The following is a 27553-nucleotide window of genomic DNA, read 5'->3' as shown; positions in this document are numbered from 1 at the left end:
TACATATAAAAGCAAACACTAGAAGACTCTAAAAGGTGTGGGGAAGGCAGACTGGCTAGATGCTTCAGGACCACAGTGAATTCCCCAAGTTTTCCATTTGTTTTATATATCTAAGAATTGCAACTAAAGAAGCCAGAAACCCAGAAATATTCATAGCCATGGAGTGGGGGAGAAGGGGAGGAGAGCAACATGGCAAAATGGACAATTTTTAGACAATAACTGTTCTACTCCAGCCAAACACCACAGAGAAAAATTGTGATTCTATCCCCATCAGCAAAAGCCAAGCAAAGAGTCTAGACTTCCACCTTCACCATGCAGTAATGAGGCCCCCAACACACACACCAGGTGACATCAGAGAAGGTGACTAGGGAGCCAGGATGTTCATCCACTTTCAGAGGAAATGAGTTCTCTGACCACTCAGACTTCAATAGTGTCAGTGGGATCTAGACTTCTACCCCCATCCAGCTGTAATGAGGCACCCCTTTTTTCCCCCTCTTAGGGGAAAGGTAATACCTAGTGGAGAGTCAGGATTTTCATCACCACCAAGAGCTAATCGGGCAACCACCCCTGACTCTATTCACCACCCTTCCCCACACTCTCCCCGCCTGGTGTCAGTGGAGGTCACGTGAAAAATAGTACTGGCACTTTCACCCCAACCAGACAGCGAGGTATGAGTGAATACCTAGTGGGGATCCAGAATTCCCACCGCCACTCAGCAATAATGAGGACTCATCTGGGGTGTCAATGGAGGCTGGGTGGACTTCTACCCATACCTGGAGAGTGATGAAGTTCACCCACCACCCTGCCAGAGTGCTGTTAGAAGAAATCACCTAAAACAGAAAATTTAAATAAGACCCAGAGCCTTATACATCATCTGTTCCTGGACACCAAGACATAATGCAATGTCCAGGTTTCAAGGGAAAATCATTTTTAGTATCAATAACCAAGAATATCTCAAGCTGAATGAAAAAATAAAAGCAACAAATAGAAGCCAAAAATAAAATGAAAGAAATGCTAGAATTATCTGATGAAGATTTTTAAACCACTGTGTTCAGTCAGCTTTCTGTCCCTGTAACAAATAACCAAGATAATCAACTTACAAAGAAAAAATTTTTATTTGGCTCAGAGTTGGAGAAGTTTCAGTCCATGATCAGTTGGCCCCATTGCTTCATGCCTGTGGTGGCACATCATGGCAAGTGCATATAGCAGAAGACAACACCTCATGGCCAGGAAGGAAAAGAGAGCAAGAGGAAGGGGCTGGTCTTCCACTTTCCTTTTCAAGCACTTGCCTCCAATGACCTGAAGACCTCCCACTAGGCCCTGCCCCTTAAAGTTTCCACCACCTCTCACAAGCGCCAAGCTGAGGACTAAGACTTTACCACAAGGACCTCTCCGGGACAATTAAGATTAAAACTGTGGCACATGTTTTTAATATTTTTCACTAAACACTTGAGAATCCTTAAGCATTATAAAATAAATGTAAAATTTTAAGTTCTACAAAATGCTATCTAGTCCTATGTAGTCTGCTCTTGCAGAAAACAAGAAAGAGCTTGAATTATTTTTGGATAGTAGAGAGAGGATGGTTCCTTTAAGAAAACCTGTAATAATTCCTTTGAACAACAACAATCACACATAATTTGTTACATATTAAAATAACTGCCCCTAAGTAATGGTGTGGCCTTGGGCAAGCTTTTTCTAGTTTCTTTAAGCTCCAGCTCCTAAAGAAGTGTGACGCTGTGTGAACTGTGTTCCAGATATGAATCTGTACTAACCATGCCACTCAGACATGCCCACTGGCTTACTGAAATGACGGCTTTGTCCATTTATGAACACTAGAAATATATTTTACCAACTGTTAATTGGTTTTTAATTTTACTAAATGATTTGTAACAGATTTCCTTAAACAAATACATTTCAGTCATTTAGAAGACGTTCTCAGGTATCCACCATGAGCCTTATGTCATGTAGGGAGCTTCTGAAGACAGATACAGTCGCTTTCCTAACAAAGTTAATGATGAGGTTTGTTTTTACTTTTTTTCCATATTTTTTATTGGTGCTTTATAGTTGTACATAATGGTGGGATTTGTGGTTATATATTCATTCATGCGTACAATATAACAATAAAATTCGACGAATATCATTTCCCCTTACCCTCCCCTCCTCCATCCCCCGGGGTCCTTTTTCTTTACATTACTGATCTCTCTTCAATTTTCATGAAATCCCCACCTCCTTTGTTTTCCTTTTTCCTGTCTAGCTTCCACTTATGAAAGAAAACATACAACCCTTGACCTAAGTTTGACTTATTTCACATAACATAATGTTCTCAAGTTCCATCCATTTTCCTGCAAATGACATCATTTCATTTTTATGACTGACTAAAACCATTATATATATATATATATATATATATATATATATATATATATATATATATATATATATATATAATTTCCCTTCATGCAGTAGTCTTGGACCCCAAGACTGGATGTATAAATAACTAAAATTTACAACAACTATTTTGCCTTCTAAAAAATTTCAAATTACTGGCTGGGCACAGTGGCACATGCCTGTGATCACAGTGCATTGGGAGGCTGAGGTAAGTTCAAAGCCAGCCTCAGCAACTTAGGGAGGCCCTAAGCAACTTAGTGAGACCCTGTTTCAAAAGAAAAAATAAAAGGGGCTGGAGATGTGACTTGATGGTTAAGTGCCTCTGGGGTTCAATCCTTGGTTTTAAAAAAATGTCTTTAATTTGAATTACTAAACTAATTTAAATTATTTAATCTTCTAGTAAAATATATATTTTTTAATTCACACATTAGCCTGTCATGGTAATTCTAGCTACTCAGAAGCCTGAGGCAGGAGGATTACAATTCAAGACCAGGCTGGGCAACTTTGGAATACCCTGTCTCAAAATAAAATTTTAAAGAGTTGGGGGTGGGGTGCTGTGGTGATGTGCTAATGTGACCCTGGATTCAATCCTCAGTACTAAAATTTTTAATCAATCAATCAATCAATTAATTAATTAAAATTAACTACATTTGGAAAGCATTCACTTTAAGTAAAATCATTAGCACATTGCAGCCTGTAGATGTCAGCAAATACCTACAAAGGGCAGCAAAACATTTCACCAGAAGGAAGTAGTATTCACATTTCTTGTGTTTCTTTGCCCTCTGCATATGTGTTTTTGTTCGTTGTTATTTATGTATCCCTCTGACTAGACCATATCATGAATCCAAAGCAAAATTTTTCCCTATTTATTAAATATATTTTCATTTCTGAATTATATTCAATTCATTGACCAGTTCAGAGGGAATCTGGACTTGTTCTTATTTCACTCTAAAGCATTTTTTGCTGTAATTTAGAACTGAGTACCTAACAATATGTAGACACATATTGTTTTCAAAACCACTGGTCTGCAAAATATGAGCCTACTGAAGGGAATGCACAAATGATCTTTGGAGTATAGGAAGGAAATATTAAAATTTCTATTTTTAGCGAAAAAATATATATATGTATGTATATACATATATATGTATGTGTATATATAACACATACATACACAAACACACACACGCACACACACCAGGGATTGAACCCAGGAGCACTTCCCACTTAGCCACATACCCAGCCCTTTTTATTTTTTATTTTGAGACAGGGTCTCACTAAGTTGCTGAGGCTGGCTTTGAACTCACAATCCTCCTGCCTTAGCCTCTCAAGAGACTGGGATTACATGTGTGCACCACCATGCCTGATTACTGCCAGCAGCTTTTAAATTTACTTGTTATGATGTATATTATAGTGTGTATAAGTAAATAATATACTAGCACATGAGGACAATTTATAAACAAGCCTGTGTACACATAGAGGAATTTGAATATTTTTTTTTTACTGAGAGGGATTTAGAATTTTAAAAACATTCAATACCACAGTTTAAGTGTCTGCATAACTAGAGTGTGTGCTCTTTCATGGGATAATGGTGTTTGTCTTCTCTTGTTTTATCCAAAGGACCCTGTAAGTATAAATGCTTACAAATATTTATCAAACTCTGCTGATACACAGTTCAGTTCTCCAGAACATCAACCAGGTGACCACCTTTTGAACAGGCTCCGGAAGGATTGTCATTAAAGCTAAAAATGTTTCATTAAAAAAAAAAAATGTTTCATAAATTTTTAATTAAAAAAAAATCTAAAAAGGAAAACAGAGATGCTTTTCTTTGTACCAGCAGAAAGAAAATTTACTGGGGAAAAGAAAACTTCAATAGAAGATATGGTAGTAAGTCTACTGGAAGTAACAGATGAACTGAGAAATATTGGACAAAGTCATCATCAGCATCCTCAATCCAATGAAATGTCCAATTGCCCAATTAATTCATATTTGGTATAATTTTTTTTATTATTAAGACTACACAAGTTGACCCAACAAGTTAACTCATTCCTCTGAAACTTTAGTCTACCTAAGAATTACTAGGAAGTAGGCTTAAGTGTAAATTCTCAGATTCCAGCCCCAGGGATTCTGACTCAGCAGGTTCAGAGAGGTACAGAAATCTACATTTTCATCATAAGCCCCAGAAAATTCTAATGCAGGTCACCTGTGACCCAACTTCAAGATAAATGTCCTATAGGACATGTTCTGTCTTGCCGCCTGTTACAAGAACTGGATCAAAGAAACAGATCTAAGAACCCATCTACAGGGCCATAACTCTAGCCATTTCTTATTATCATCTCTCATCAGAATGTGAAACAACAGCCCGTATTCTTCTTGGGGTATGACCACATTTCCAACTATTGAACTGTTCAAACTGCTCAGGACTGGATATGGCCTGTGATCCTGATGTCCCTGGCCCATTGCTTCACCTAATGGCTGAGCATTTCATGGTACTTACTTGATGAATTGTTGCTTAGTACAGAGCCTCCTTGGTTCCTGACCAACTGATTCCCTGTAGCCTGGATGCTCCTTCTTTATCTATGAGATGAACTATCTCTTGGGTCTCCCAACATCCCCAACTGATACAAAAACAAGAAACCATGGAGCACCCAGTGTGAAAATAGTCACCTCTCCTAAGACCTTTGAGAAAACATTCCCTACACTACTGCCCTGCCTGTGTGTTTCCTCTTCCAGTGGATCACAACGCTGTCCACTCAACCTTCTGAGCCAGAAACTTGTTTCAGATCAGTTTAAGTCCTATCAGGTCTACATCGAAGTCTATTCCATTGATTTTCCTTTTGTTGATTTCATTTGAAATCAAGACTTATAGTAGTAAGTCTACCGGAAGTAACAGTCTCTTTTTCTTCTATGTAGTAACATAGCTGGGTCCAGTGGTGCACACCTGTAATCTCAGTGACTCAGGAAACTGAAGCAGGAGGATTCCAAGTTAGAGGCCAGCCTAGTAATGTAGCAAGATCCTGTCTCAAAAATAAAATTAAAAAGGGCTGGGGGTGTAGCTTGGTGTAGAGAGCTTCTGGGTTCAATCCCTAGTACCAAATAAATAAATAGTGGCAAACATGGGTATTGAGTATAAAGGTGGATTCAGATGTGGAGAAACAGATTTTGAAGTCATCTTTTTGTAGATATAGAAGAGAAGCCACGTTGCATTAGTCAAGAGAGGAGGTAGAAGGAAAATAGAATCAAATATTTTGAAAATCCAAAGCATTTTATTATTAACTATGTTTTTATTCAAAATTGATCTAGAAAAATGTGGAGCTATGTCAGAATTTTAAGGCTTTGATCAAAGAACATCACATGGTCTTAGTTACTATTTGTTTATTTACAATGAAATTACAGGAGAGAAAATTATTTTTGTTAGAAAAGAAAATGTGTGTGTGTGTGTGTGTCCAGAATTTAAATTATACTTTGAAGCCAGGCATGATGAACCACACGTGTAATCCTAGCAGCTCAGGAGGCTGAAGCAGGAGGATTGCAAGTTCAAAGCCAGCCTCAGTAACTTAGCAAGGCCCTAAGCAATTTAGCAAGACTGTCTCAAAATAAAAAAAAATAAAAAGGGGTAGGGATGTGGTTCAGTGGTTCAGTGGTTAAGCACCCTTTGGTTCATTCTTCAGTAGCAATAAATAAATAAACAAATAGAATATACTTTGGGCTGGTTGTAGGTCACTGGCACAGCATATTCTAACATTTGCAAGACCCTCTGTTTAATCCCCAGACCCCCAAATTATATACATACACACACACACACACACACACACACACACACACACACACACACACACACGGCTACACAGCTGGTGGTAGAATTGGCATTTGGATAAGGGAAGGATAAGATCAAAAGGACATAGGAGAATGCTATTAAAAGACTGAGGACAAGAAACAAATATTAAAGTACTTAAGAAATTTTAAAAATAAATAAATGTATGTCTTAAAGGCAACCTACTGGGAGGGGCAGGAATGAGAAGGGCAGATAGAAAGAGAATGGTTAATAGGTACAAGGGTACAGTTGGATAGGAGAAATGACTTCTAGTGTTCTATAGAACAGTGGGGAACTATGACTGACAACAATGAAAAGTTTAGATCAAAAGAGATAATAGAGAGGATTTTGAGTATTTGCAACACAAAGAAATGATAAATGTTTGATACAATGGATAGCACACTGTACCCTCTAATTTAAAAATAAAAGTTAAAATAATAACAAGCACCCATCATAAGAACAAAGTCAGTATGTAACAACTTTTAATCCAGTAGGGAAAAAAGTATCAATCTATCAAGTTTCCAAGAAGTGGAAGTTTTACCATAAATAGAAAATGTGAAATGAGTTGCAAGAGTATATCTTAATACATTAGGAGTTACCAATTAAAAGATCAAGGTTCTCGAAATGGAGGAAATTTGTAAAAAATCATACGTGATTCACAATAACTCTTAGAGCAGAAAAATACGTAAGGATTAAAATTAGAAAGAGAGAAAAAACATTTATCCCATAGTAAATAAGAGGCAAAATAAAGTCCCAACAATTTCAATACAATATATAACAAAATAGAATACAAAGTTAAAATAAAGTGCATAGGCCAGGCACAGTGGTCCATGCCTATAATCCCAGCTGCTTGGGAGGCTGAGGCAGATGAATCTAAAGTTTAAAGCCAATCTCAGCAAAACTGAAGCAGTAAACAATTCAGTGAGACCCGGTCTCTAAATAAAATACAAAATATGGCTGGGGATGCGGCTGAGTGGTCAAGTGCCCAAGTTTAATCTTCAGTACCCCAAAAAAAAATAAAATGCATAAAAGACAAGAAAAGATATCCATGTAATTCTAAAAAGAAACAATAGAACAATAAGTTATAGTAATCATAAATACAAATAAATTTAACAATCGTCTCACAATTTATAAAGCAACAATTGAAAAAAACTACAAGCAGAAGTTGATTTTTTTTTAATGCAAAATTGGTGGGTGTGTCTCAGTGGTAGAGCACTTGCCTAGAATGTGAAAAACCCTGAGTTCAATCCCCAGCACTGCAGAAGAGAAAAAAGAAAAAAAAAAATGCATTTGATGGTTTAGATAAATCCCTTCAAAAACCTTCACAAACTAGACAAAAAAAAAAAAAAAAAAGCAGAGATCTTGAAGTTCAGCCAGGCACAGTGGTGTGTACCTGTAATCCCAGCAGCTCAGGAGGCTGTGGCAAGAGAATTGTGAGTTTAAAGCCAGCCACAGCAGTTTAGTGAGGCCCTAAAGAACTTGGTGAGACCTTGTCTCTAAATAAAATATACAAAAGGGCTGGGGATGTAGCTCAGTGGTTAAGTGCCCCGGGTGGTGGGGGGATAGATATTGAAGTTCAGTTATTATTTAATTTTAAGGTTGTTAATATAAAGCCTCAATAAATAAAAAAACTGCTAAACTCTTCCAAATTAAAAATCACTAAAAAGTCATGAAAACTTACTGCAATGAATGCTTCTGCAGGTCAAGAATTTGGGATAGGGAGTATCTTTTTGGAAAAAAAAAATCATGAAATTTGAATATAGATTGTGGATTAGACAGTAGTATTTTTTCCAAGTTAAATTCCCTGAATATGATCATTCTCCTGGATTTATATAAGAATATGTTCTTGTTCTTGGGAAATACATGAAAATATTTAGCAGTAAAGGGCTAGGACACCTACAACTAACTCTACAAAGATTAGGGGAAACATTAGAGAGAGACAGACAGTAAAAGAAATCAATTAGGCAAAATTGTGAATTTAGACTAAGTGCACATAAGAATTCTTTGTACTATTGTAACTTCTCTATAGTTTAAAGTCATTTTAAAATTAAAAGAAAATTTTAAATGTTCTAAACTTTGAGTTAAAAAATTGTAAAAATATGAAGAATACTTAGAGCTGAATAAAAATTAAAATATTATATACAAAAATGTACTAGATATGATTACAGCAAAACTTAGAGGAAAATTTTTCCACCTGTAAATGCACTTATCAGGCAACAAAAAAAGGTTACAATCTAATAAGCTAGATTAGCTCATTAGAATCTAATTAGCTCAAACATTAGATTAAAAAAAGCATCATGTATGTAAGAAATAATAAAAAATAAAAAATTTAAAAAAGCAAACCGAAAGAAGGAAGGAAATAATAAAGATAAGAATTGAGATCAATGAAATAGAGAACTAAAGCAATAAAAAGATTAATGAAAACAAAAGCTGGCTTTTAAAAAGATAGTTTTATATGTCGTTCCAGAAAATAGATCAAAGAAAAAATCTGCCAAGTTTATTGTATAGAGGAATTTTTATCAAAAAAACAAACAAGGACATACAAGAAAAACAAGTTTTATGTCCGTCCTTCATAAAAGAAAATACAATACCTAAGTAAAAAATTAACTAAACAAACCAACAGTGAATGTGTAACTATAGGATGATCAAACAGGATTTATACCAGGGATGCAAAGATATTTCATATTTTTTAAAAATCTCAATATGATTCACCATATTAAAAAATTATAAAAGCAAAATAGATACAGTAGAATAAATGAACACCGGAAAACTATTGCTTTAATTTCAACATCCATTTATGTTTTCTTTTAAAAACATGTGGAGAAAGCATACCAAAATACAGTTATATAGAAAGAATTAGTTCTGCTGAGTGTGGGAGTTCAGCTGTTGGGGAGGCTTAGGCAGTAGGATCACATGTTCAAGGCCAGCCTCAGCAACTTAATGATGACCTAAGCAATTTAGCAAGACCGTGTTTCAAAATAAAAATTAAAAATAAAAAGGGATAGGGATGTGGCTCAGTGTTTGAGCACACTGGGTTCAATCCCCAGTACCCCCCAAAAAAAAAAAAAAAGTGAACTGAAACAGGAGTTTGAAGATTCTTAGCAGAAAAGATAAGTGTTTAAGGAAATGAAAATACTAATTACTCTAATTTGATCAATATGTGTGTTTACATGCATCAAATGTAGCCTATAAATATATACAATTATTTTATGTCATATAAAAAGAAACAGTAAAGTAGGAATGAAAGAAACCCTATCTGATTTATTATAAATAAGTCACCCAAGTCCTACAGCAAGGACGTCTGCTTCTAAGAAGATGGACTAGACATACTTTTCCATATTCCTCCTATTAAATGTCACTAAAACTGTGGGCATTATATATGAAGCAAATATAAGAAGACTTTGAAAGGTGGAGATGAGAAGGAAGATCAGCTAGGACCTCAGCCCTGAAGAATAGCACAATGGCCATAGTTCCTTGGGTCTTCTTTTGCCTCATATATCCCAGACTTGGGGGTGAAGAAACAGAACTTGGAAAGAACAAGGCACACACACAAAAAGCTACACCTGCAGCAAAATCCCTGCCCACAACCGGGACAGAGGTAGCCTATCAAGACAAAACTTTCAGGAAATAACTGCTCTACTCCAAGCAAACACCATAGATAACTGTGATCCCCCCACACACACACTCCCACCAGGAAGCCAAAGACTTCCACAGTCTATAACAAGGCCCCACACATCACCCTAGTGGTGTCCAAAAAGATCAGTTAGGAAGCCAAGAATTTCATTTCTGCAGCTCAGTGGTGAGATCCCCCTCCCCAAGATATCAACAGAGATAGAGGGTCGGGGGAGAACACCCACCCAGCAATAATGCCAATGGTAAAAAGGAGTTCTCTAAACAGTGTGGAAATGATAAAATAGCACTGTTGAGACATCAAGAAAGAAAAAAGAAGGTAAGCAAATATATGTGTAAAAGCAATAAATTTTTCTTCTGTTCTTTAGTGTTCTAAATTGTTTGATGACTGAAGCAAAACCTAAAAACTGTTTGATGTGGTTCTAAATGTACATAAAGGAAATATATAAGAATTTATATGGGGCTGGGGATGTGGCTCAAGCGGTAGCGCGCTCGCCTGGCATGCGTGCAGCCCGGGTTCCATCCTCAGCACCACATACCAACAAAGATGTTGTGTCCGCCGAGAACTAAAAAATAAATATTAAAAAAAAAATTCTCTCTCTCTCTCTCCCTCTCTCTCCTCTCTCACTCTCTCTTTAACAAAAAAAAAAAAAAAAGAATTTATATGGAGAGAGTGAAGGTATGGGATATAAAAAGAAGTAAATTTTCTATAATTTACTCAAACTGGTAAATAATGACACCAGCAGACTGTGATAAGCAATATATATCAACCATTTAAAAGTTGTGCAAAAAAAACACTATAAACAAACTTTCAGGTAAGTCACAGAAAGAAAACAGTAAACAGAAAAATGAAAAAATGTGGACAATGAACAGAATATAAAATAATTTGAGAAAATTAAGTCCCATTGTATTACTACAAAGTGAATTGAGTCCCACAAATTCATGTGTCTTAATCCCCAGTGGGACTGTCTGAAGAAAGAGTTTTGAGTAATTCAGGTTAAATGAAGTCATAGGGTAGGGCCCTGGTCTGATAGGATTAGTGTCCCTGCAGGAATCAGAAGACAGTGGTATGCCCAAGCGCTCCCTCCCTCTCTCTGTCTCCTGAAATCTGCCTTCCCTCCCCCAGGTGAAGACACAGTGAGAACACTGGCAGCTTTCTGCAAGCCAGGAAAAGCCTTTAGAAGAAGCCAACCATATTGGTACCTTGATCTTAGACTTCCAGCCTCCAGGACCATGAGAAAACAAAGTTCTGCTAAGTCACCCAGTCTACGGTATTTTGTTATGGCAGCAAAATAGAGAAATACATATATCAATAATTATGTTAAATATAAATGGTATAAATACATCAATTAAAAGGCAGAGATTGGCAATGAATTTTTAAAAGGTGAAACAAACATGCTATCTTCAAAAAAAAAAACTTGAATTTCAAATATAACAATATAGGCAGATTAAAAGTAAAATCATGCAATCATTCATTAATCAAAGGAAAATAGAAGTAAATGTTCTGCTATCAGATAAACTTTGAAGAAAAGGAAATTTATAACAATAAAAGGGTCAATCTACCAAGAAGATGTACATAGCAATCATAAATGTCTATGCAAAAACAACAAAGCTAAAAATACGTGAAGCAAAAACTAATAGAACTGAAAGAAAAAATAGATAAGTACAAAATTATAATTGGAGACTTCAACACGACTCTCACAAAAATTAATAGAACTAGACAGAAAGTCAGGAAGGACATTGAAGAATTCAACAGCACATTTATCCCAAGGAAAGACAACTTCTATTCACACACACACACACACAAAAAAAAATGTACCTATATGCTTATAGCAGCTTTATTCATTTTAGCTAAAAGCTAGAATGTCATCAACAGGTGAACAACAAAACTGCTCCAGCCATACCACAGACTATGACTCAACTGTAAGAAATTATTTACATATGCAACAACCTTGTATAATCTCCAGAGAAATGATTCTAAGGAAAAAAATCAATTCCAAGAAGTTATATAATGTATGTTTCTATTTTAGAAACATTTTGTCTTAAAATGAAAAAATTATAAAAAGCACAGAAGCCAGGCAGAATGGCACACACCTGTAATCCCAGTGGCTTGGGAGCTGAGGCAGGAGGATCACAAGTTCCAAGCCAGCCTTAGAAATTTATCGAGGCCCTAAGCAACTTAGAATTGTCTAGGAAATAAAAAGGGCTGAAGAAGCACTCCTTGGTTAAATCCCTGGTTTAAAAAAAAAAAAAGGAAGGAAGGAAGGGGGGGACGGGGGTGGGGGTGGGGGTAGGGAGGGACAGAGGGAGGGAGGGAAGGAAATACAGATTAGCAACTGCAACTTTAAGGAGGGTGCTGGGCAATAGGGAAGTGGGTGGGGCCAGAGTAGGGCTATGTGAGGAATGTGTGATGACAGAAATGCTCTGTATCTTGACTCTATCAGTGTATCCTCCTTATGATATTGTGCCATAGCTTGCAAGATGCAGCTATCAGGGAACTGAGTAAAAGGTATTATTTCTTATAATTGTGTGTGAATCCATAATATCTCAAATGAATTTAATTTTTAAAAACTATAGCAAAGTCATACTTAATGGAGATCATTGAGCTGTGTCTCCTTTTTAAAAAATTATACTCATTATTATCTTACTATTTGAGATAGCATTGGAAATCCTAGTCAATAATATGAAAAATAAAACTAATTAAAATGTTTAAGAATTTAGAAAACAGGCAGGGTAATGGCTCATACCTGTAATCCCAGCAGCTCAGGAGGCTGAGGCAGGAGGATCACAAGTTCTAGGCCAGCCTCAGCAAATTAGCAAGGCCCTGAGCAAGTTAGTGAGACCTTGTCTCAAAATAAAAAATTAAATAGGCTGAGGATGTTGCTCAGTGGTCAAGCACCCTTGCATTTGATTCCCAGTACAAAAAAAATAAAAAATTAAAAAATAAGAAAAACGTAAAAGGAAGAAGGAGGAAAGGAAGAATTTAGAAGGAGAAAAAAAAAAAACTCTCCTTGTTTGTGGATGATATTATTATTTACCTGGAAAAGGAGAGACAAAGGAAACATCAATAACAAGCCACTAAAATCAAAAGAGAGAATCCAATAAGATTGTCCTTCATAAGACTAATAGTATAAAAATCGGCTAATTTCTAACATTTACAAATCACATATCTGACAATGAGTTAATATCCAGAATATATAAAGACCTCCTACAATGCAGCAACAGCAAACAATTTTAAAATGGGCAAAGACAATTTTCCAAAGATGATATTCAAATGGCCATCAAGCATCTGAAAAAATGTTCAACATCACTAAAACTTACATAAAAACAAATCAACAATGTATTGAAATATCACCTCAGACCCATTAGGAGGGCTACTCTAAGAAAGAAAGGGAAGTAGGAAAGAAAAAAAAGGAAAGTGGGGGGTGGGGGGACAGAGGGAGGGAGGGAGAAAAAAAGTACAGGCCAGGATGTGAGGAATTAGCATCCATATACATTATCAGTGGAACTGTATAATAGTACAACTGCTATGGAAAACAGTATCACCATATGTAAAAAAATTAAAATAGAATTACCATATGATCCATCAATGCCACTTCTAGGTATAAACCTAAAAGAATTTGCCAGCACTGTGTTGCACACTTGTCATCTCAGAGGCTAGGGAGGCAGGAGAACTCCAAGTTCAAGGCCAGCTACAGCAACTTAGTGAGGCCCTAAGCAACTTAGTGAGACCCTGTCTCAAAGTAAAATATAAAAAGAGCTGGGGATATGGCTCAGAAGTAAAGCATCCATGGGTTTAATCCCCAGCACCAATAAATAAATAAATAAGAACTGAAAAAAAAAAAAAGAACTTAAGAAATTTGCACACCTGTGTTCATAGCAGCATTATTCATAGTAGCCAAGAAATAGAAACTAAACAAATGTCCATTGACAGATGAACAGATAGACAAAGGTGGCGTGTATATACAGTAGAATGTTATTCAGCTGGAAGAAATACAGAAATATTGTCATATGCCACAACATGAATGAACTCTAAGGACATTATGCTAAGAAAAATAAACCAGTTGCAAAAAGATAAAACCTATGTTATCATATTTATATGAGGTAACTAAAATACTCAAATTCACAGAAACAGAAAATAGACTGATAATTACTAGGGGCTGAGGATCAGGAGAAAAGAAGTTGTTTAATGGGTAGGGTTCCAGTTTTGGAAGATGAAAAATGTTTAGGGATTGATTGTACAACATTGTGAATATACTTAATACTGTTGAATTGTACACTTTAAAATGATTAAGATGGTAAATTGTGTAAGTTATATTTAATCATAATTTTTTTAAAAAATTGAGCCAAGCACAGTGGAGCATGCCCATAATCCCAATGACCTGGGAGGCTGAGGCAGGAGGATTGCAAATAAGCACCTGCCTCAAAAAAAAAAAAGTCTGGGGGTGCATCTCAGTAGTAGAGTATTGCTGGGTTCAACCCCCAGTACTGGGGCGGGGTGGGGAGGATGTGGTTATATTTCTCTTTACCAGAAAAACTGATTTGAAAATAAAATTGCAATTAGATACCAATCACAATAGCAGCAAAAGCTATCAAATTTCTAAAAATTAGCAGAGCAAACAAAGGACTACTATGAAAATTTTCATTTTAAAAAGCATGGAAAAGAGCAAACAAATCTATTTTAATAAATGGGAAACTGAGAAACCAACCTCTACCTCAGAGCAAAGCCTGTCCAAGGAAGAGGGCGTGACCCTAGTCCTTGGAAAGACCCACAGAGCACTCCAAGGCACATACCCACCCTGCTGAGTTGTTTATCTACAGGGGAGATCTGTGGAGCCAGGTGTCCTTGATTCAGTCAGGCTAGGTGAGGACCCATAGCAACCCCCTAGCAACCACCAATCAGCATGAGACAGGGAAAATACCTGGGATGCCAGATGACCCTCCCAGTAGTTTATGGTGGTTGATAACATGTTGGGAAACCCTCGTGACCTAAACCAATCAGTTCAAATGAATCCCCCGCTTGTACTAACCAATCACCCCTACCCAACTTGTTCCTGCCAGTGAATGTGCTAATCATGTTTTAGAGTTGTTGTTTGATTTTCCCGCGGTGTGTGATGATTTGCTAAGAGATGCTATGATGTATGTGAAGTCCCTGCCTTCCCCAAAGAGTGTATTAAACTGCTGCAAACCCTGGGCTGGGGCCTCTCAGCGTCACCAGTTGCTGTGTACATGAGGAGGACCGCGCTAGCTCGAAATAAACACCTCTTTGTTGCTTACACCGATCTTGATTTCTGGTGGTCTTTTGGGGGTCCTGAATTCGAGCATAACAAAACTACCTTCTGCTCTGGCATGGGATGACTTAACATTTTTTAAAAACCAATTATCCCCAAATTGCTCTATAAATACAGTATAACCTTAATCAAAATTCAAGCTTAACTTTGAGGGATGTATTAAACTTACTGGAAAATATGTATGAAAAAAATAAACAAAGATCCAGTTACATAAACCTTGAGGGCAAGAGAATGTTCTCCCAGGTTCCCCAGCAGGAAACCAAACTTGGTTTGCTACTAAGTTTCTATAGCTGTTCGAGGCCAAAGGAAGCCCACGTTTTGTACCTCTCCCCCAGCACACACCCAACCTTGGCTCCTTTCCTCCCCGTTGTGAATGTGCTTACTGTCCCCATCTGTCCTTCCGGACCCACTCTCCACCCTTCTCCACCCGGGTGTGCACCCAGAGTGCTGACCTGTAGGACACAGACAGGCTCCTCTTGCTTTAGCCTCCACCTGACAGCAGATGGAAGAGAAGTATGAAGTCAGGCTTCCTTCTCTGCATTCACCTTGAACTGGCTGTCCCTTGACTGATGGGCACTGCTCCTGGCAGGGTGGCAACCCTACAAGACTTGCTCTCCAGCTGAATTCTGATAACCTCTCCTGTCCCTGGCTCTTAGGGTAGGAACAACCCAGCTGCCACCAGCTCACTGTACTGTCTTCCACCCACTTCTTTGTAAATCCTTCCTTGTAAATTAAACTGTCCTTGAACTATTCTATTTTGAGTATGCCATCTGTTATCTGTTGGGACTTGGACACCATAACCATAAAAACCATTTCTTCATCCCCTGTCCCAGACCACCTTGGCCAAGAGTTCTTGGACTCCTCACATGCAGTGGATGAGGCAGGGTCTGAGAACCAGCAAGTGTTGCCGAAAGCTTGATCCTTGTCCCCAGTGCCAATGTAATAACAGGAACAGAGTTTTGAGAAAAAGGGAAAAGGTTTATTGCTTTGCTAGTGTTATGCTCGAATTCAGGACCCCCAAAAGACCAGGGACACCTGGGGCAGCATATCTCATTAGTAGATAAACAACTTAGCAGGGTGCGAATGTGCCTAGGAGTGCGCTGTGGGTCTTTCCAAGGACAAAGGTCAGGTCCCTTCCTTGGACAGGCTTTGCTCTGAGGTAGAGGCTGGTTTTTCACTAGCAAAGGAGAAACACAGGGGACTCCCGTGTCTCAAAGGCTGTGATTCTGCCCCTCAGCTGGAACAGTGGGCTTTTACAGAGATGATTCAGAGAAAATGATATTAGAGGCGATATCAGGAAGGAGAAGCTCAGGGGAAAAAAACATCAGGGAGGAGATCAGAAAAGAGAAGTTAGGGAAAAGGAGATCAGGGAGGAGAAGTTTAGGGAAGAGGAGATTGGGGAAAAAGAAAAAAAAATGTAAGTTCCAAGTCACAAGGGATATAGTCAAAGCATCAGTGAACCCATTACACAAGCACATGGTCTGGGAGCAGTTGGTACCTCTGCAGCCCCTGGGGACGGTCTGGCCAAGGACTGTCAGGAAGCATCAAGGAGGAATCCTTCATGCCTCGCTTCAAAGCATTTTGGGGGCTCCTAGGAATGGCAGGCACTTCACCAAATATGAGATGGAGTTGAGGTAGAGCTCCATCCTCATGTCTTCTGATTTGCCCAATTTTACTTTGGAAACAGAATTAATTGAGAAAATGATCAAAAAGTAATTTTCATAACTAGGCACTGTGATGAAATGCTGATTTTTGTTCCTTTCACACGAATGCCTGCACAGGTAGGGAGGGGATTAAAAAAAACCTGTAACTCAGGAAAGATCTGAGGCTACTCCCTTCCATTACCCTTCATTGCACCCTCCCGCCATATATTTGGGTTTTACTCCCATTGTCTTTAATGGTCAAAGGAGAACCTCAAACCTGGAGTCCACACATTTCTCTAAAGCAGTGTTATCTGCCCTGGGGGTTGAAGGAACTCCTTGCACTGTTCTTGCCCTTGGGGACAGAGACTCTGGTACTTTTATGAGTGGAGAGTTGGACTAGGTGACCTTTAAAGTCAGTTCCAGCTCTGAACCATTATGTAGCTCACATTAGGAATAATCCAAAAGCCCAATTCTCTCTCTTCTCTCTCCTGGGTCTCTGCTCTTGCCTTCTTCTCTCTCTCTTCTATTCTCTCCCTTTCCCTCTTTCCCCCACTATCCCACACTTCCCTCCTCTTGGGCACCCCATAATGTCTGACATTCTACTTTCACACCATCCCTCACTGGCCCACCTTTACCCCCTTCTACCTTCCTCTCATGCATCCTTATCCCCCTGTGTAATGACAACGGTATTTCCTTTTCCACCTGGAGTAATCTGGCTTCCTAGATCCTGGGAGACCCATGGGGTGTTTTCTTCTAATCCTCACCTGGAAGTTGACAGCTTTCTCCTATAAAATAAAACACAAATTTAGGGCAGAGAAAAGCCTGCACCAGTAATCTCAGGAGAGCTCAGAAAAGACTCCCAAATTACCAAGTGAATTACAACTCCAACAGAGAGCACGTCCTGTGGAATCACCTCTTTAAAAACCCTCTGTTCCTGATGAGGGGCAGGATCAGCCTCTGGGACAGGATTCTCCTGTGTTTCTCCTTTACTAGCAAAGCAATATGTCAAGAGCTTTGTAATGTTTTGAACAACCAATAAAAAAAAAAAAGCAATAATACTTCTTTTTCTTTTTTTTCTCAAAACAGTGTCTTCATTATTGGATTGGCATCAAGTTCAAGGACCCAGCTTTTGGTAACAACCAGACTCCAGATATTCCAGATGTGCGGCTTCTTCTAACTCACACAAGCATAGACACAACCAAAGCCCCAACCCAAACTAGCCTACAATTTCAAAAGGAATATGCTTTGTTAAATAATCAAAATCAAAAACAAGGTCAGTGAATGAAAACAAAAAATGAAAGTGAAATATAAAACCAGTAAAAATTGCGGATTAATTTCTGACGCTACATTTACCAATTACCTTCCCAGTAACATCACTCTGCTTTTTCCTATCCTGTATGGCCTTGCTCCAGGAATAACCATTTAAATTCATGAGTATTTCCCCTCCCGATGATGTCTGCTACAAACTCTTTCCAGAAAAAAAAAAAATGCCCTGATCACAAGGATCTTTCTGGGGAAACAGTGGGTGCAGTGGAGATCAATTCATTGATTGGAAAAACACTGAGCAGCTACACTGGACGTGAAGTTTGTATGAACAGTGCCACCCCCACTCTTCTCCAGCACAGGACCAGTCTAGAGCAGAGGGTTCTAGCACTGGTGACCACGTCTCCCACCCACTCACACCTACCGCAGTAAGAGTCCACAGGGAGTTTCCAAACAGCCTGTCTCTGATCCCTTCTCCCGGCTCATCGGATCCTGATGCTGTGTTCCTAGTAGTTCCCCCCCGCCCCCCCACACACACAAACACTTGACCATAACCCCTTATTCTTTCTCTACAATTCTCTGTTAAGTCCCTTCAGTATTTTTATCTCTTTTCATGTCTGGTTTCTTTTCCTTTTTGGCAATTGAGTGCCCAACTCTAATTCCAAAAACAATTGCACCGCTCATCTCTCTGTGTCCAGCAGGTGTCTCCACTGGAAAATAAATAGCACCAACCGTGTCCTCTCCTACAGGGTGAACTCTGTCCCACAACAGAGGTGCCCCCTCTGACTTCAGATGTAAAGAAATGGAAGGGCGACCTTCTAGAGAGGTATGCTCACCTACACGAGGATCTTCAGAAATATCTACTTACTTCCAGTTCCGGTAGACAAACATTGTACAGAGCATTTTTTTTTTGACCTTGGACAAATTATTTAACTTCTTGGAACCTCACTTCCTTGGTCTGTGGCGTAGAGGGAAATAGGTCCCTATGGGGATACTGAGAGAAGAGAAAGAGATGCAAACATGATGTACCTGGCCCAGGGCTGAGGACATGCCCTCCAGCCAGATCCCCTCCTCACTCAGGGTATAAGAAAAACAACTTGCTAGGACTCAAATCTAAAGTTGAGCTCCGCCCCCTGAATCTTGAAGTTTTGAGATCTGCTTGGGTCTGTGATGAGGATCAAATAAAATAATGCATGTAAAAGACCTGGCACACTGCTGGCCCAGATGCCAAACAATTGATAATAGCTAATGTCACCCCGAGAGTTCAGTATATGCCAGGCATGTACTTAGCCATTTAGAAGTATTCATTTAATCCTTAAAAGACCCCTTATGGGGTAGATTGTTAGACATCCCCTCTTATTCTGTGACTCTATTCCATCACAGCTTAATTTCTTCTTATGAATTAAAAATTCAAAAATTGTCCCAGATTCTGTCCAGTCTAGCTGAAAAAACGAGGAGGCATCAGCTCCTTCACTTAATGAGAGAATCAGCCTCAGCCACATTCCTTCCCCCCCAGACCCCTAGGAAAAACACACACACAAAAAAATATATTTCCATCAGTTTATTTCTCAGAGATGACACCAGCAACTCAGTGACCTCTTTGACACAATGAGTCCCTCAGGAGGATCTTTAATCCCCTCCCTCCCCCAGATTATACTCACCCCAGAAATATAGCCTTAGATAATAATTTAATTACAGAATATTCCCAGGAATATGCTCCCTCAAGTTGCTAAGGTTTACATAGGGAGATTGGGAAATTCAAAGAATTGGATGGAAAAAAATCTTAGGATCCAAAAGAATGTAGGGTAATTTAAGATGTTAGGGAGTGGATATGGTAGCATCCTTAAGAGTTTGAATCTCCTCAGCATGAAAGTTTAGGATTCTGTCTCTACGAAATGTGCCGTCCTGCAGAAGAAATAGAAAAGAGATAATAATAAGCCAACTTGACCCCATCTTTTGTTTCTATAACCATCCCATGTCAGAGCCCTTAATACAATGGTATTCAAAATTCTAGGTCAGTAACTCTAATATGAAGGAACCATCTTCAGCTCCTTCCCATGGACACTCCCCTTTCCTCATTCCTGTTCCTAATCCCAACCAAAACAGCTTAAATCATGCCATGAGCCCAACACCAACCCCTCTCTAACCCTCATCCCCCACAGAGGGCAAACAGATCAACAAATTACCTTCTGGATAATTGGATCCAGGGAGGGGAATGTAGCCTAGGAGAGGAAGACACTTGATTATACCAGTTTTTATGGATGAAAATATCTAGTATTATTCATAACAAACAGGTAAGAGTGGGAGAATCAACCACAAACAGAAAGTGAGCAGAGGCTGGGAGCAGGTGTAAGGATGGAAGGTCAAGGGGTCACTCACTAGAGGAGGCAGAATTCCGCCAGCTGATGCAACCAAGAGAGAAGATGATGAGGCCCAGGCCCAGAGTCACCGCAGACACAGAAACCTTCACCGTCTGTACAGGGGACAGCCCAGGTGCTGCAAAAAGTAGAAACTTACTAGAACCAGTCTCTAATACTCACTGTCAGAGCAACATAGTTTCTTGCAACCTCCATCTAGAAGGTTCACAGCCCCACGGATCTAGTTCCCACCAACCCACTCCCAAGTAGATGACTTTCCTCTTTCAAACCTGCCATCCTGTGGATCTCTACTCCTAGATCAACCCTGGAGAACCTATGTCCCCAGAGTTGGCACCCTAGTTTCTACTTCCTCTCTAATATGCAGCTTATGTGTCTTCTACAGCCAGATTTCTCATGTATCCTTTTAGAGGTTTGCCTCCATTCCACTCCATAGCGCTCCCCCACCCCAATTCCTAGAGCTGGTCCTATTTTGAATCATATTCCAGTTGGATTATTTCCCCCATAAAATGCACCTTCCGACCCCCAGCGAAACTCCTTGTGCACCAGGGAGACCTACCCAGGAGAACTTGAGTGAACATGCAAGTTCCTCTCTCTTCCTGTTCCCCAGACCCTTCAACAGCTGCCCAGAAAGATAGAGCATTCCCAACCAAGGGGAGGCCTGGTTTCCACAGCCAGTCTGGAATGCTGCTCTATGGTTCCTTTCCTCATAGTCACCTTTTCTCTTCCTCATTTCTACCTCTTTCCTTTCCCAAGAATCTCCAAATCCGGGTGCTACTTTTCTTCTTACCTTTAACAACTCCCAATCCTGGGATTGAAACAGTGGTCATTAACCTATTAGTCCCTAAGCATGCCCACCATATCTACCCTCCATGTCTTTACCACCTCATCACACTAGATAGGACAGCCTCGATTCATGGCTGCCCCACCAGGAGAGAGCCCCCTTTCCTCTTCTACCTGCATTAGTTCTTCAACTCCCATTCCTGACCTGACAACAGAATAGTTGAAATCTAACCAGTCGCTTATGACAGTGAATTCCAATGCTTGGTTCTGAATGTGTGGTTCCCAAATCTACATCCTCTTTCTAGGACAATCATGTTCCCCTCCCACTGTCAGTACAAGACACAGCAATATCAACCACACCACGATAGCAACAATGACAATAACTAACTCTTTACACTCCTTTATCCCATTGCCCCATCTCTGGTCATAAACCCTCCATAAGTTTTTCCAGACTCGATTCCAGTTTCTGGCATCCCCCTCTGATCCATATGAACCATGCATGTCTCCACATCTCACACCCTTTGCCCAAATACTCATGTTTCTTTTTCAACCAACAACTTCCAATATCTCTCTTTTTTTCCTCTGATTCCTCCTGTCTACCATACACTTACTCCAGTCCTGAAAGATTGGCTCAGGATTCCCAAAATGTTCCACCACACAAGTATAGATGTCCCCATAAGAAGGGGTTAGGGGTAAATGGGAAACGGTCTGGTACGTCCAGTCTCCATTGGGCTGGGAAGTCTTCTGAGCACTGTTGTTAGGGTTGATAAACTGCCCATTCTTCATCCACGTGATGGTCACCTCAGCTGGATAGAAACCCCACACATAGCAGGCCAGCATCACAGGCTCCCTTGTGTTAAAAGGAGTGGTTTGGGCTACTTGCACAGATGGTGGTCCTACATAGAAGGAAAAACATGATCACAAAGGTGACATTCTGGCCTTCTCTCCAACCTGATTTCTTTCCCATTTCAACTCTTCATAGATTTTGCCAACCTACTTTCCACGCTCACCACCCCATAACGAGCCACTGCTTCAAGGGGAGGCATTACATTCATACCTGCTTCACTGCTTCTTCTCTTGCATTCTTTCATTGCCTTCATTCAATGCACTAATCTTTTTTACTCCAAGATCATGTTCAATCACAATTGATAAATGCCAGGTCTGACCCATAAGCTCTCTTGGAAGTCACTGTAGCTTCTTTCCTGCTCCAATCTCAAACCCCTTGGCTGCTAAGGGATCTTCCCTACCCACCCCCCAACTGTGCTTCCCCATAGCCCCTCTGCACCCCTCTCTTCTTACGTGTTCTGTTGGTCAGTGATTTCCAGAAGGGCTGGGTGTGTGTGGCACAATCCTGCAGTCCGTTGCGCAAGCGCTGCAGCAGGTTATCATTTTGGTTGAGGTATTGTGAGATTTGTTGGGCCAATGGATACAGTGTTCCAAATTCACAAGGGGCTATTTTCCCCTCTTCTGGATTCCAGCAGGCCAAGAGGTCCTTGTTGAAGGAGATACAATATGTGAAGTCCTTTGGATTCCTGTCATCATCCAAGAGACAGGTGCTTTCCACATGGGCCACAAAGCCACCTAGAAGAGCCAGAGGAGGAGGGGTAGGTATGACATACTTAAAAATGTGTTCTCTGGACAGGCACAGTGGCACACACCTATAATCCCAGCAGCTCCGGAGGCTAAGGCAGGAGGATCGCAAGTTCAAAGCCAGCCTCATCAAAAGCAAGGCACTAAGCAACTCAGTGAGACCCTGTCTCTAAATAAAATACAAAATGGGGTTGGGGATGTGGCTCAGTGGTTGAGCGCCCCTGAGTTCAATCCCCAATACCACACACAAAAAAAAAAATGTGTTCTCTTTCTCCTGTTCCTGGCACAAAGTTCTTAGGATTGTGATTTCACAAGCAATGGTACAGGGCGTTAAAAGCATCTTTTGTTCCAATATTTGGTTTGACTAGTTCCTGATGCAGAGTTCCTTATCCCTTGAAATTTCCTAGCAGTGTCTTTTGTTTGAATGAGGTGACTCTTGGTGGACTCCGATGAGGGATGGACATTGGAAAGATCGAGCCCTGATTAGAAGCGTGGAACTTTTATCCCCATCTCCTATCATTCAGGAATGGGAGAAGGGCTGGAAGGTTCTTCAATCAGTCATGCCTATGTGATGAGGTCTCATAAACCCCTGTGAAATTCTGAGCCCACATGTCAGGTGGGAGGCACACCCCAACTCCATGGAGACGTTTAGGGATCTGGCCTATGTACCTTTTCACCTGGTGTCTCACCGCTACCCTTTAAACTAGTCTTTGTGGGCTGGGGATGTGGCTCAAGCGGTAGCGCGCTCGCCTGGCATGCGTGCGACCCGGGTTCGATCCTCAGCACCACATACAAACAAAGATGTTGTGTCCGCCGAAAACTGAAAGAAATAAATATTAAAAAACTCTCTCTCTCTCTCTCTCTCTCTCTCTCTCTCTCTCTCTCTCTCTCTCTCTCCTCCTCTCTCTTTAAAAAAATAAAAATAAAAAAATAAAAAATAAACTAGTCTTTGTAATAAATCAATAATAGTAAGCTATTTACCTAGGTTCTATGAGCCTGTCTAGTGAATTATCAAACTCAAGGAGGGGATCATGGAAAATTCTGATTTGTAGCCAAGTTGGATGGAAGTTGTGGGCCTTCTAACCTGGGGTCCTTCTAGTTGTGAGTGATCTCTGAAGTGGGGGAAGTCTTGTGTGACTGAGCCCTTAGCCTGTGGGGACTATGTGTCACCATGGAATTGTACCCAGCAGGTCTAGGATAAATGGTTGGAGGGGGTAGGGGGGAACCTACACATCTGGTCACAGAACACATAGATATAAACACACAGAAGAAAAAAACACACGGGTTTTCTTGTATTCAGCTGGGAACCCAAACCTCAGTTATACCCAGTTAGTCTGGCAAAGATTTCTCACTTTGGGAAGCCTCTACTGACCATGCTTCCATGCTGGAGTCTCTAGAAGCCCCAACTGAGGAGAATAGATGCAAGAGCAGAGAAGTTTTTAGATCCTGTTTTCTCATTATGTGAGACTAAGTACTGGGATAGGAGCAGCCCATGATTATTTGCATGATTAAACATTAAAAGTTACCCCAAACAGAGACCTTCAGTAAGGCAAATGATTGAAAGGGAGAAAAGGGGTGAAGAAAAAAAAAGCCTGTTCTGTGCTGGAAATATTATTAACTATTCATTGCATTCCTATTTATGAAACACTTGCTGTGTGCCAGGCACAGTGCTAGGAGATGGAGATGCAGCCATTGTCCTGGCCAACTTTGCAGCAGGGGATAGACATTACACAACTAGCTACACCGCTTGGTTATTATTAAAATTGCTGCAAGTCTCAGGTACTAGGGAGCCTATGGCAGGAGGATCACAAGTTTAATGCTAGCCTGGGAAACTTAGTGAGATCCTGTCTCAAAATAAAAAATAAAAAAGGGCTGGGGATGTAGCTCAGTGGTAGAGCACTTGCCTTGCATGCACAAGGCAGCCCTGGTTTCAATTCCCAGTACTGGAAAAAAAAAATGCTGCAAAAGTACAGTACAAAGAGCTATAGGAATAACAAAGTAGAGAGACCAACTAGTCCAGGTTGCCCAAACCCAATAACAAAACTGAACAGCCTTGCCCTAAAAGAGGAGCAGGGGATGAGAGGATCCCAGGAAGGAAGATGCTTACCTGCTCCTGTGCAGCCCAGGCTGAGGCCCAGCAGCAGCGGCAGGAGTGTAGTCATGCTCTGGTAGACACAGGGGATTCCAGCCCCAGGACCAGCTCATACAGGGCCTTGGGTCCTTTTCTGTTCTGGAAGCGCCAATCTGGGTAAATGATCTCCACACACTGAGCAGAATAGGATATTGATCCTCACTAGATGAGTGTTTGGGGACTAGCCAGCCCCTAGATACTAAAACTGATCCTACCAACTCAGTCCCCTGTCCCAGAGTTGTCAGATTAACTCGGTAGGTGGGGACAAATGTAAAGACAAATTGCTGCTGAGTTCTCAGCCTAGCATCATCAGTTACCAGGTAAACCTTGTCCTGCCATAGGCTTAGACAGCCGGACTCCTAGAGACACACACACACACACACACACACACACTCTCTCTCTCTCTCTCTCTCTCTCTCTCTCTCTCTCTCTCTCTCGCTCTCTCTCTCTCTCAAATTCCTGGACTTTCTTTCTAAATCTTTCTTGTGAAACAAAACCGTAGATGATTTCCCAAGGTCAGTGGAAGGAATAATCCCAACATTTCGAGGATACGTGTGGCCTGGACTTTCTCCTCTTAATACCCTCCTAAAGAACCCAGGGGCACTAGACCACTGAGCCACATCCTCAGTCCTATTTTATATATTGAGACAGCGTCTCACTGAGTTGCTTAGCACCTCACTTTTGCTGAGGCTGGCTTTGAACTTGCAATACTCCTGTCTCAGCTTCTGGGATTATAGGCGTGTGCCACCGTGCCCAGCCAGAGACTCATTCTTGTCCCTTAAAAGACAGTTACATGGGGAAATAAAACATAAACCCTTGATCTGTCTGTCACCCCTGTGGCAGAGGCAGAGCTGCTGAGAAGGAAGAAGGCGCAGAGAGAGTGCAGAGTGGATTGCTTTCAAAGCAAAACTGCAGAAGAAAGGAAGTAGTTCCACTTTTGAGACAGGGACAGGACAGGAAAGTCCCCCCACAGCCTCCTTGCTTCTCCCATTCTAGCCAATCAAGCTTCATTTCTCCCTCACCTGTAACAGCTGTCTTCTGGAGACAGGAAACTCTAACCTCCTATGCTCAGTCATCTCTGGGGTAGACCGCAGGGCAATTCCACTAAAGCCCTTGGGTGACTAGCTGGCCCTGGGTCTAAAACTCACCTGTCTTCCCCCAAATTCTAAATTCCCTTGAGTGTCTCCCCCGTAGTCCCTTCTGTCCCAAGGCAGGTGCATGCATTATGAACACCACCAAAACAGTGAGAGGAAGCTTCCCAGCTAGTATTCCCCTGGAAAAGACAGATTTTATTTAGGTACCAGGAATTAAATTTGGGGCTTTTCACATGTTAATCAAGCTCCCTTTTACTGAGCTATGTCCCCAGCCCTGAAAAGACAGATTTTAAATGGAAATTCACTCTTTACCCCATTGTGAACTATACAATTGATAAATTTTTTTCATCCTAAACTTAAAACCGTAAATTGACTTCCTTCTGCTCCCCAGCAGGCAACAGGGCTACCTGTTCTCACCTTAGTTTCTGAAAGCTGTTGGATTTAATAGTAGACTAAACAGAAGAGGGTCAGGAGGGAGTCCCCCAACACTACACTTACCTGCCCACTGCCAAAGTCCCTGAGCTCAAGAAAATCTGGTATTTGTGAAGAAAAAGGGGTGGGGGGACATGTACCAAAAATGAATTCAAAGATTAATGTCAGGAACAAAAGATTTATTTTGTATAACTAATTAAGATTAACTGAAATTCTGCCTATATTTCCCAACTATACCCATGCTTTGTGCCCACCTTGATTATAGACTCTGACCCCTGTAAGGAACCATCAGGTGTGTTTAAGTAGGCAGAACCCAGGTGGTGGGTCCAGAATTTGTTGAATTTCAACTTTGTAACAGATACTATTCTAGGTAGGTCTTTTAAATGCTATCTCATTTAATCTTAAAAGACTTGTTAACTGTCTTCATTTATTCTCTTTTTTTTTTTTTTCTTTTTTTAAAATTTAATCTAGGGGCACCTAACCACTGAGCCACATCCCCAGCCCTTTTTATTTTTTATTTTGAGACAAGGTCCAGGATTTTACTAAGTTGCCTAGAACTTGCTAAGCTTCTGAGTCTGGCTTCAAACTTGCAATCCTCCTACCTCAGCCTCCCAAGGAACTGGGATTACAGGCATGCAACACCACACCTGGCTCAACTGTCTTCATTTTATAGATTTGAAAACAATCCAGGGATTCACATCTAAGGTCTAGAGGATTTAACTTATTTTATTCTAACACACACACACACACACACACACACACACACACACACACACAGTGCCAAGCTTCATTCCCTCTTCAGCTATAACAAGTGTGCTCACATACTTAAATACCTCCTGGAACTGGGATGGCCCAAATAAGGGAAGTTAGTAAGAACTCTGTTGAGAAAAGGAGGAAGAAAAGGGCCACAATCCACACCCAATCCATCCAAGATTCGTCTTTCCTGTGCGCAGAGTTCCTTCTGCTTTTAAAACCACTCTCATCTACTTTCTGGTTTTCATTTTTTTCTCTTGTTTGTTTGGTACTGGGGATTGAAGCTGGGAACGCTCTACCTCTGTTCTACATCCCCAGACACCACCACCCCAACTTTTTTTTGAGACAGGTCTCACTAACTTGCCCAAT

General features: G+C 40.4%; 1 protein-coding gene across 1 annotated transcript; it reads right to left on the bottom strand.

The window, feature by feature from the left end:
* Positions 1–19591: 19591 nt before the first annotated feature.
* On the bottom strand, positions 19592–25125 carry LOC113179191 (HLA class II histocompatibility antigen, DM beta chain). Its single transcript, XM_026383649.2, has 6 exons — positions 24882–25125; positions 22484–22765; positions 21796–22080; positions 20406–20522; positions 20213–20248; positions 19592–19931 (listed from the first exon to the last, which is right to left on the bottom strand). The coding sequence occupies exons 1-6, from the start codon at positions 24934–24936 to the stop codon at positions 19915–19917; spliced, it is 792 nt and encodes a 263-aa protein (XP_026239434.2). The 5' UTR covers positions 24937–25125; the 3' UTR covers positions 19592–19914.
* Positions 25126–27553: the final 2428 nt, after the last annotated feature.

This window comes from Urocitellus parryii, chromosome 8 (genome assembly GCF_045843805.1).
Source record: "Urocitellus parryii isolate mUroPar1 chromosome 8, mUroPar1.hap1, whole genome shotgun sequence".
Taxonomy (NCBI): Eukaryota; Metazoa; Chordata; class Mammalia; order Rodentia; family Sciuridae; genus Urocitellus; species Urocitellus parryii.
This window is presented reverse-complemented; position numbering and strand designations above follow the sequence as displayed.